This window comes from Enhydra lutris, unplaced genomic scaffold (genome assembly GCF_002288905.1).
Source record: "Enhydra lutris kenyoni isolate GAN:26980312 unplaced genomic scaffold, ASM228890v2 scaffoldscaffold8, whole genome shotgun sequence".
In the NCBI taxonomy this organism is placed as follows: Eukaryota; Metazoa; Chordata; class Mammalia; order Carnivora; family Mustelidae; genus Enhydra; species Enhydra lutris.
Window position 1 is genome coordinate 19,749,812 of NW_019154092.1, and position 11,657 is coordinate 19,761,468.

General features: G+C 35.7%; 1 protein-coding gene across 3 annotated transcripts in view; it reads left to right on the forward strand.

Moving 5' to 3' along the window:
* The window catches only part of LOC111142595 (impact RWD domain protein), a 29,780-nt gene extending 19,486 nt beyond the window's left edge, over positions 1 to 10,294 (forward strand). For all 3 annotated transcript variants that reach the window (XM_022495891.1, XM_022495890.1, XM_022495892.1), the window contains exons 8-11: positions 1,706 to 1,779; positions 4,871 to 4,961; positions 6,660 to 6,794; positions 7,755 to 10,294. In XM_022495891.1, coding sequence (XP_022351599.1) covers positions 1,706 to 1,779; positions 4,871 to 4,961; positions 6,660 to 6,794; positions 7,755 to 7,823 — 369 coding nt within the window. In that variant the 3' untranslated portion in view covers positions 7,824 to 10,294. The remainder of the gene's footprint in view (positions 1 to 1,705; positions 1,780 to 4,870; positions 4,962 to 6,659; positions 6,795 to 7,754) is intronic.
* Positions 10,295 to 11,657: the final 1,363 nt, after the last annotated feature.

Here is an 11,657-nt window from a genome sequence, read left to right on the forward strand (position 1 = left end):
AGTCTTCCTAACATGAATTCCTTTTCCTTTTCCTTTCTGCCTCCTGACCTTAGGTGACCTGGCTCCCACCCAAGGATATCAAATGGGAGACTTTTCAGTCACAAACTGTAACAACCTATAAAGTTAAATTAACTACAACAAAAGTGTCCTTAATTAACATAGGTTTTAATCATTAGTCTCTTCCCTTTGGTCTCTGCAGCTCCTCTACTATAAGCTCTTCTAAGCCCCGACGTCCAGGGATACAGTTCTTTGTACCAGGCCTCACTTTTACTTTCTTCTGGTATCTAGGAGAGGAAATTCTTCTCTGCATTAACTAGTGGTCAAGATAACAGCTTTTGGTGCAGGCTTCTGGCTCTTTGTCTCAGCAACTCTATTTTGTCCTGGGCTGTTGCCCAAAATCTTGTTGCTAGGGTCCTCATTAGACATTTTGTTCTGAATCTGTTCATCTTCGATCCTCTTTCTTTTTCTGATTATAATGACTTAGACTTAGTGGATTATAATTTGTGAGAGCTTAAATAAATCTTAGATGTCATTCTCTACTTTATTGATCAGGAATCTGAGAACCCGAAATATTAAAAAACGATAAACAGAAGACTGCACCGTTTCTGACTCAAATTGATGTCTGTAGCTGCAGCTCAGTTTTCCCTGCCTCCAGGATTTCTTCTGTATTCTTTGCCCGTTACCTTTCTGAAAGGTCTGGCCACGTGTCACTATCCCCAACCCTGAGTCTTTAAGTATTTCCATTGTCTACAAGGAAAAACCTATACGAGGCCCTTTATTATAGGATCCTAGCTTTATCATTCCTGATACAATGTCTTTTGTCACCTCATTAATACTCTGAACCGTTTCTACATAAAGCTATTGGTCACTTCCAGAACCGTTCTCTTTTCTGTCCCTGGTAGGGTTACCAGATAAAATATAGGATACCTTTAAATTGGAATTTCAGATAAACATTACTGTACAGGACATAGTAATAATAATAAAATTATTTGTGGTTTACCTGAAATTCCAATCTAACTGAGCATCCTTTATGTTTTATTTGCTAAATCTGATAGATTTGCACACACAGTGTCCTCTGAATGGAATGGCTTCTTCCTGCCCCACCCCTTTCTTCTCTTTTGATGCAAAAGAGATTGCCACTCATCTTTCAGGACCTGGCTCATGTTACTGCCTCTATAAACCTTAGATGACTCCCAGAGAGCATTTTGGTTTTATATTTGGAACATACCATTATTTTGTATCTGTCACATTGGATACATTAAACCTGGTGAATTTTTAGAGCTCATTTTAAAAAATGGTCATATTTACATTTAAAATTCTTCACATGGGTAAAAATTTTCATATATAAGTACCTATGACATGGTTAGTGCTCAAATATTTATTGATATTTGGTGCTCAAACATACTGGGTCTGGAGGCCAGCCTGACCCCTCTCCATCAGCTCCAGTAAAGCCTTGCCTGTGGCTTTGAAGAAAAAAAAAATACCAGTTCTATAATTTTTATACCAGTTAAGAGTACCAGTTTCTGCCTCTAAAATGAGGAGAAAACTTTGGAAATGGCTTTTTCAGAGCATAGTGGATTCTTTAAATCACTGTTTCAGTACAAGAGTATTTATATCAATATACTTTAAGATACTTTTCTAGCATATATTTGTAAACCAAATAAAAAGTATACAGTAGTTTATTTATATTACTGCTGTTTTTAAGGTGAAAATGGTTCTTGCCAAATTGTATGAGAATAAGAAAATAGCTAGTGCCACCCACAACATCTATGCGTACCGGTGAGTGATCATCACAATTTTAGGAATGTTCCATTTGTAAAAAATGGGGGAAACTGATGCATGATTTTTAAAAATAACAACTACTTTGTGGGATTTTTTTTTTCCTTTATAAAACTAATGATCATATATAGAATATTTAGAAGCTACAGAAGAGAAAAAAAAGAATTGGAGGGGAAATCAGCCATTTTCTGCCATTAAATGTAACTGATAATAATTTGATATATTTTGATGATATATTGTTACATTTTCTTTCTGTCTTCTATGCAGAGTTTATTTTTTCAGTGCATTACCCTACTATCCTGTTTCTTTCTTAACAAAACCATTTTTCCATGTTGTTGCAATTGCTTTATAAACATTATTATAATGGCTGTGTAATATTTCTTTGAGGCTCTATACCATTATATATTTAACCATTTACTTTTTGTTCAGTTTTTCATATTTTTCACTGTTATGGAAAATAGTCCTGTGAACACCTTTTTTATTCATTTTAGATATTCAGGATAGGTTCTGGTTGGTTACTTCAGATTCTTTTTTGAAATGAAATGGGCATATAATTTAAAAAGAAGAAAGAATAGATTCTTAGAAGTAGAATTATCAAAAAGTATGAGTGTTTTTGAAACTCTTGATACATACTGCCAAATTTTTCTTTTTTTCTTTTAAACCAATTTATACTCCCATTAGCAGTGAATCAAGTGTGCTTCTTTTTGCTATATGCCTTTTCGTTTTGAATACTAAGGCTTTATACAAATCTTTGCTGGTGTGTTAGTAAAGAGAGGAAAGGCATATTTCTAAATATGCAGATTAATACAGACTTATAAGAACAGAATTCAGAACTGAAAATCGGAATATAAACATAGAGACAGTGCAAATTTAAAATGTGATCGAGAATATTGGTAAGATCTAGGCTATCTGAAACTCAGGAAACTAAAAAAAAAAATCTTTCACTTTGGATAGGTGAGTTTTTAATATTACTAAGTCACATTTGTTTACGTGCCAAAACTTAAAAAAGACTAGTTGTTATATAATTCCCTACTTACTGGAGTATTGGTGGACAGAATTTTGATGTTTTCTTTCTGGGTTAGGGTCATCAGTATAGAAATGAGTGATTAGAGTGTGCTTGCTCTCAGTGATTAGAATATGCTGTGGAGGTATTAATAGCCATTCATTCATTCATGCCATGTGTTTATTGAGTGCCTACTATATGCCAAATGCTTTACAGAAGTTAATTCTGATTATTTCAGCAGCTCTGCCCCTGCAGAAAGCTTAACTTTTTCAAGATCACATGGTTGTTAAGGGGTAGACCTGAGTTTGAGAAACTAATTTCATTTCTCTCTAGTTTATGCCTACGCAGCTGTGTGGCTGCACCTTCAACAATAGCTGGCCATAATGTTGATCTTAAATTATTAAAAAGTTAGATAATATGCTGGATATTCTATTTCAGGCCCCACATTTTGGGGTTTTTAAGTTCCTGTGAGTATTTTTATAGTTTTGCATATTAATAGATGGTGAGCTATCACTTCTCACAAATTTCAGCATGACTACTCAGCAGCAGCCCCTCCAGCTCGCTCCTTTGTGACACTTGGGAATGAAAGAGCTGAGCTTCTCAGAATTGTGTGTCACTCAAGAGTAAAGAGGCACAAAGTGAAGGCTTAAAGGACCCCACTGGAAATAAAATAAAGGACCTTTATTTGGTACATGGACTTTACGTTGTGTATTTTGAATGCTTAGGATGCTTTTAAGGTGACTTCCTGGTTCTGGGGTTCTGGGGCTGTGTTCCTGCTTTGTAGTTAAGGGGCACTCTTCAGGCTGCTAGCGCTGGCACACACAGCTGTGGGATACGGCATCATTATCTTCCTGGCATGTGAGGAAAAAAACGAAAATGTCCATGGGATTTCATTTTTTAAAAACCTAACAGTACTGACTTATAATTTCAATTTTCTTCATTGGTTCCATAAAATTACAGTGTTAGATTATAATTATAGTCCCAATATAAACCAACTGCTGACTCCTTTTTGCTTTAAATTTGCTATGTAAAATGTTGTCTAGTGGTACTATGTTTTCTTGGAACGAGGTCAACTCTAAATAATAACAGAGCCTGGTCATAGTAGGTGGGCAATAAATACTTATTGAGTGAATGAATGGAAAGATAGGTTGAAGGATGAACGAGTGAATGAATGAACATGATTGCTATAATAAATATGAATATATAATAAATAAATGAATATGTTTGCTGTAATTGACCTAGCTATATAGATATGGTAGTACCTGGCTTTTTATAGCCACAGCTGATAAGATATCTTTGGTGCATTTGCCTTGTCCTAGATGGTATCATTTCTTAGGGGCCTAAGAAATCCACCTTAACTGGCACCATTTTCTTTTTATATCTCACACTTACTCACCATGCTTATTCTGCTGCAGTGTAGCCCTACGTTATTATTCCAGATACGAACTTTCTAGATAATTTAAATAAGTAAAAATACCATGATTTATCTCTGATACTGATAACCAACCAGGGGAAAAGTTACAGAGAGAATAAATCTTATAATTCTTAGAATGGGGAGGTTAGAGAAATGTTTGATGGCCAGAATAAGATGTGAGAAAGGTATAAAATGTTCATTTATGTTGATTTTGTCACCTCTATCTTTTTTATATCCTTTTTGTCTCACTAGCTCTTAGGCTCTTTGAAGACAGGAGTAAGCTACTTATCTCTTCTGTATCATTTCATAGTGCCTACTGTGTATAAGGCTTCTATCCAATATGTTCTCAGTAAATGTTTCTCAGTAACTGCTCTCTGTAACCTTATAGCTTCAAGGTTAAATGAAGTGTCAGATGTGTAAACTCACCTTCCCATAATCAGCATTTCTCATTTAAAGGAGGCATCCTTGATTCCTAGCCTTCCCAAATACAAACAATGAAATATACCAGATAATGAATAATCAGTGAAAATATGTCTAATTTATAGCTGAAGAAGAATTTTTTTTGACAAATATGCTGCTTTTGGAAGTAAATTGATTGCAACAAGTATGAAGGTGTAACTCTTAGTGCAGTATTTTGGGGTTTCAAAGTGTAACACTGTTTTATGTATTTCTAGAATATATTGTGAGGATAAACAGACCTTCTTACAGGACTGTGAAGATGATGGGGAGACAGCAGCTGGTGGGCGTCTTCTGCATCTCATGGAGGTAAGTGTAAGTTAAACCCTGTTAGTACTGTTCTCTGCACCATAAAACTTTTTAATGAAACAGAACTCCATATAGGGAATCAGTAAATCAGGCTGTGTAACGTGAAATTTATTTGGGTGAATTTGTAGTTAATTTTTAAATACCGATTGAGAGAAACTTTCAACCACTTGATAAGGGGCAGAAAGCACAGCGTTAGTAACAAGTGCTATGCTTTGAAGCTCTGTCAGTCATAGACGATAGAAGATTATCTTCAGCTCTAGAGAAGTATCTCCTTTTTGTTTCTCGACAGTGTCCTCCCTATTTCCTCTGTTCTGTCTCTGTGCAGTTCCTGTTAGTTGGGTGTTATTGGACCATCCATATAGACCCAGAATGCTTTTTTATTAAGTTGTCCATCTCATCACCTTATGTTTTAAGATATTTTCTTACCTGTCTTCCAAGATTTCCATTGAATTTTTAAAAATGTTTAGCAGTCATGTATTTAAGTTTTAAGAATTCTTTCTTCTTGGGGTGCCTGGCTGGCTCAGTCTGAAAAGCATGTGACTCTTGACCTTAGGGTCATGGGTTCGAGCCCCATGTTGGGTGTAGAGATTACTTATAAATAAATAAACATTAAAAAAAAAAGAAATAAGAGTTCGTCTCTATTTTTCTTTTTTTATAGTGTAGTGTTTTGACTTTATGGATATGGTATCTTCTAAAATTTTTCTGAGTATGCTAGAGTTTCTTTATTTTTTTAAGATGTTCTCTCCCTTAAATTTTTCCTGGTCCATTTTAGTTTATCTTGTCATTTCTCTTTCATGCTGCTGGACTTTCTTTATCTGTATGGTAGTCATTGATTCTCTGTTATTTTTAAGAATAGATTTGGTTTTTTTCTTAAGGTAGTTGCTATAGTTTCTTCTGTTACTGTATGTGGAGGTTTGTTTTCTAGACAGGCCATTCAGGGCACCTGAGTGGCTCAGTCAGTTAAGCGTCTGCCTTTGGCTCAGTTTATGATCTCAGCGTCCTGGGATCAAGCCCCGCATCAGGCTCTCTGCTCAGCGGGGAGCCTGCTTCCTCCTCTCTCTCTCTGCCTGCGTCTCTGACTATTTGTGATCTCTGTCTATCAGATAAATAAATTAAAAAAAATCTAAAAAAAAAAAAATAAAAATAAAAAAAATAAATAAAATCTTAAAAAAAAAAAGGGCCATTCCCTTGATAGGAAGGTACTCTGTGTGTGGTCAGGCCTATAGATTGGTGGGTTTCAAGTTAAGGGCAGCATTTGACAGCTGTCAGACTGAGGAAGACCTTGCTGGTGGGCACCAGCAATTATTCATGCAACCCTTCCAGTGGTTTGTTCAGAAGCAGGTTTTGGTTGTTGTTTGGCTTAGGGGCAAGAGGCTGCTTAAACTGAGCTATTCTGGTTGAATTCATGAAGAACTAGAATGCTACCTGCATGATCTCCGCTTCTCTCTACCAGGTTCCTCCCAAATTTGGAATTCGAGGACACTGTGGAGCAGTGTTTGCTTTCTAAATTCCCTTCTTATTCTAACATTCTGTGACCTGAATGTTAGGAATCTCACTCTGCTCACTTATGGGGTTCTGCCATTAAAGTCACGGGGAAATGTTATGTGCAATTTTGTAGGCAGGTCATTTCATTCTCCTTTAAAACTTGAATTCATACGTGTCTACATGTGTACCTAATTATGCTTTTGAAAATAACAGATTTTGAATGTGAGAAATGTCATGGTGGTAGTATCACGCTGGTATGGAGGAATCCTACTAGGACCAGATCGCTTTAAACATATCAACAACTGTGCCAGAAACATACTAGTGGAGAGGAACTACACAAATTCACCGGTGAGTGGTTATTGAGATTATATAGAGAGGTTCTGACCACTGCCTATGAAAAAAAAAAAAAGAAAAAATTAAGAATGAATCAAAATGTTTGAGGGATGCCTGCATGGCTCAGTTGGTAAGCGTCTGCCTTTAGCTTAGGTCATGATCCCAGCCAGGGTCCTGGGATGGAGCCCCATGTCAGGCTGCCTGCTCAGCAGGGAGTCTGCTTCTCCCTCTCCCTCTGCCCCCACATTCTCCCATGCTCATGCATGTTCTTTCTCGCTCTCTAATAAATGAATAAAATCTTAAAAAAAAAAAAATAAAGAATGTTTGTGGTGCATTGGAAAAACCTTTGAACTAGGAAATTGTGGGCTTAGGTTCTATTCAGAACAGTGTGACTAGCCTGTTAGTTGTGTGAACTTGGGCAGACCACTTCATCTCTTGGAGCCTTAATTTCATAGATTCATACAGAGTTTTATAAAACCCTTAAAGACCAATTTTCATGCTCTAAAATTGAGGCTGGGAAAGGTTGTGTAGCTCATGCTACAATGAACTAGATGTTCTTTAATAGTGTGTAAAATTCTGATATTCCCTGTTAGTGTCAGAGCACCTTCCCTCTCCCCTGGCATGCATTGGGATTCAAAAATTTTTTGAATTTTTTTTGTTTTGTATTTTATAAGCAAGTTTATTTTAAGTTTGTTGCCTTCCTTTGGAAAAGGAACAATATATTAAATAACATCCAAATTATTCAAATGTAAATCTGTTAGATAAGTGAGTGTTTTCCTTGACTACCCTTGATTATTTTGGAAATATTAAAATAGAATACAAGTGAAAGTGCCCTATAAAACAGAAAGATGATACAAATGGAAGTAATAATACTTTCATTCTTATACATATTCTATATGATTAGACTAAAGTTTCCTAAGCCAGTCTCTTCATATAAATGGGGAGATACTACATTGATATTTATGTCTTTTTTAGGAGGAATCATCTAAGGCTTTGGGAAAGAACAAAAAAGTAAGAAAAGACAAGAAGAGGAGTGAACATTAATACGTAAAATTATACGACAGGTTAATATGCCTATCACTGTTCACAAATTCCACAGTCACCAGGGAATATTGTGCAGAGAGGATCCTGGACTGCTCAAGTTGGCCAAACCATTGTGGACACCAGCGCTATCTTTTCTTCTTTGGTTATATCATCTGCCAAAAATAGAGAACTTGTGATATATTCCTGTGTATTTCAGGCTGATTCAGAAGAATTAATATGAACTTAATTGCCACTTCATCTAATTGAGGAAGGTAACAGTTGCCCAGGGCAGTACCTGAATTAACTGTCCATTTCTGTACTTGTCAAGTGCCTTTGTTAGGTGGGGAAGAAATGTCTCGAGAGGAGTATAAATACCTGGTATCTTGTCGTCGGGATTCTCATTATGTTAAATGAATATTGCCTTTGACTGCTCTTTATGGCTTATTGGAATAGGAGCTCATGGCAGATTGATCTTGAAGAGTTTCTTCTTGTGATTTTGGTTCACAGTAAGTCACCTTTCATTTTATAGTGTTCATCATTGAGTAATGATTAAGCAAAAATCCAGGAGTATCCATCTGTAGTTATGTGCTGAAGTGATAATTCATCTGCCAGATTTGTTTGCATAAGTGTTATGCTTCCGTTTCTGTTGCATATTGGTGATTGTGAAATTTCAAAATGTGACTTTTCTAACCTCTACTTTTTTTGTTTAATTCTTGTAATGTAAAGCAGTAGATAGGGAGTGTCAGTAGTTTTCTCCTGTCCCTGAAATGTGTTAGTGTAATATTCTGTTTCTGTTTTTTTTTTAACATCCTGGAAGTACCTTTCTCGTGATCTTCATTAAGGAATTAGGACGACGCTACAAGCTCTGCCGCAGTTAATGGGGCATTTATAGAAGGGGATAGAGGTGGGGAAAGCCACACTGGTGTGGGTAGCACGTCGTCCGGTGGTTATGTAAGTGTGACGCATGATTTCATCTACATTCCAGCCATCTTTCTCAACTCTGTGACTTTGCGGAGAAAAGGAACAAATGTTTTGACTGGAAAAACAAAGAAAATCCCTCTTTTTTTCCGTTATTACCAGATCTCCCTTTATATCAGTGTTTTATGTTCCTCCTTTCATCTGTAAGTTATGCCCTTTACCTCTGCGCATCTAGACAATACAGTTATCTTTGAGATATAGCAGTAAGCTATATCTGCAAACAGTTATTGAAAGTTATTAACTGATTGCAGATTTGTCTGGGATTCTCTTCCAAGGGCAGGGAACGGAAGTTCGGAGGCAACTTGGAATGGTGCTTGCATCATGGAGAGCATCACAGAAGAGTGGACACAGATACTCTTTTTCTGTTCCCTTGCTGTCTTGCCTTTGAAAGACCCAACATCCTTATTTGGTATTTTTAATTAAAATCTAGTAAATGGCTTTACACTAGGATGGATTCTGAGAAATAAAATCCAAATCATATTTGTTGTAAATATGTCTAATGTTGCCAGTGATTAGTAGTTATCAGAGGATGTCCTAGATATATTTAGAACACTTACCTCAGATTCCACAAAAAGTTAAGTAGCTCCTATTAAGAAGTTGAAATCCATTAATTAACATTAACTTCACAATTTTGGCATGTCTGACCTGTGAAAGAAGATATGAAACAGGAATTTGGTGCTGCTGAAAAATTGAGTTAATTTTTCTATAACACCAAATTTAAATTTCTTTCTTGCTGTTTCATCTCACAGTTATTTAGGTCTTTAGATAGAAGACCTTTTATCTGTGATTTCATTTGCCCTTATTTAAAAAAAAGGCTTATTTTTGCTTCTTTCTACAGAATTATTAGTCACATTTTCCTGTTTAAAAAACCTAATATCCTTTGCCCAAAGGCAGTTAGCTAGTAGGGAGAGATCCCAAAGTCTCCAATTCTGAAATCTGAGTTACTTATATTTGTATTCAACCATTATGGACCCCCAACTAATGATAGCATCTTTTCTCTATTTAAAATTTCTCTCTATTAGAGGATTTTCAGATTCTCCAAACAATAATTTTCTATAGCTAGATCTATGCTACGGCATATTTTATAGTATATTGTATTAGTTAAAAATATTCTCCATATGCCAGTATGGAAGAGCAAGTAGCATCTACTTTTTAAATGGGAAAAGCAGTATGATTTGGAGGTATGTATCATGAAACAGGATCTATTTGAAAAGAATTGTATCAAGCTAATCACACCCAAGAAAGACTAGCATGAAGCAGATACCGTTTGGAGGGCAGGTGAAATTTACTGGAAAAATTGTACAATCACTTCTAATTCTACTCTCTAGAGATAACCATTATTAACATTTGCTATGTACATCCTTCTATTTTTTTCCTATGCATGATTTTGTATATATGGCTATTTTTCTTTCCATAAAATGGTATTAAACTGTATATACTGTTTTGTATCCTGCATATTTCATATAGAAGTATATTGTTAACATTTTCCCATGTCAATAAATATTCTTCTATGGCTTAGTTTCTTATGACTACATTGTATTCTTGTGGGTATATCATGATATACTAACTAGTCCCCCCATGTTTCCAATTTTTAAGTTTTTTCAAATTTTTCACTTAACTGAAAAACTAAATCATGTGCAGATTTTTTTGGTATTTATCTCTGATTATTTTCTTAGGAAAAATTCCTAGAAATGGAATTTCCTGATCAAACATTTACACATTCCGTTTTTGTTTTTGTTTTTTTAAGGTTTTATTTATTTATTCATGAGAGACAGAGAGAGATGCAGAGGGAGAAGCAGGCTCCCCACTGAGCAAGACTCAACCCCAGGACCCCAGGATCAGGACCTGAGGCAAACGCTTAACCATCTGAGCCACCCAGGCTCCCCATTTATACATTCTAATAGCTTGATTGGTTTGGCCAAACTGCTCTCCAAAAAAGGTACCGCCATTAGCGTTGTGTTAGAAGATTCTTAGGATGTGGGAGATATGGGAAAATAGGGATTCTGGCAAATAAAACTACCACTATCTTTTTTTAAATTGATATTTTTTTTGTTTTGAAATAATTATACATTTCACTAGAAGTTGTAAAAATACTCTGCTTTCCCTGCTAGTAACATCTAACGTAACTATGTTTATCAAAACCAAGAAATATATTCTGCCTGCAAGTTCTTTATTGGGTATGTGATTTGCAAATAATCCTCTCGCATTTTGTTGCTTGTCTTTTATTTCTCTCTCTCTCTCTTTTTTTGTCTTTTTATTCATTCCCTGACAGTGTTTTTCACGGAGTAAAAGTGTTTAATTTTGAAGAGATGTAATTCACCTTTTTTTTTGTTGTTAATCATGTTTCTGGTGTTACGTCTAAAGAAGTTGCCTACCCCCAGGCCATGAAGATTTTCTCCTTTCTCTTTTTAAAGTTTAAGAGGTTTTTTGGTTTTGTTTTGTTTTTCATTTAGATCTGTTATGCCTTTTTAGTTAATTCTTAATTAGATATAAGCTTTAATTTGCAGTTCATTTTTGTGTACATGGATATCCGATTATAGAAGTGATTGATTTTCTTAAATTAAACTTCTTACTGATGAATTTTCACAAAGTAAACAGTTATATAACCAGCACTTCAGTTGGAAGAAAGGACAGTACCAGCACCACAGACCTCCCCCCTTGTGTCTTATCCTACATTAGCTGCTCTCCCCCTTTGCCAAGTAACCACCTCCCTCCCTGACTTCTGACACCAGAGATTAATTGCGTCTGTTTTGACTCTCACATAAGTGGAATCACAGTCCTTGCTCGGACTCCTTTTGTTCCAACATTTTGTGAGATTCATCTGGATTGCTGTATGTAGCAGTTCTTTTATTCTTCCCACTGCGTAATATTCCATTG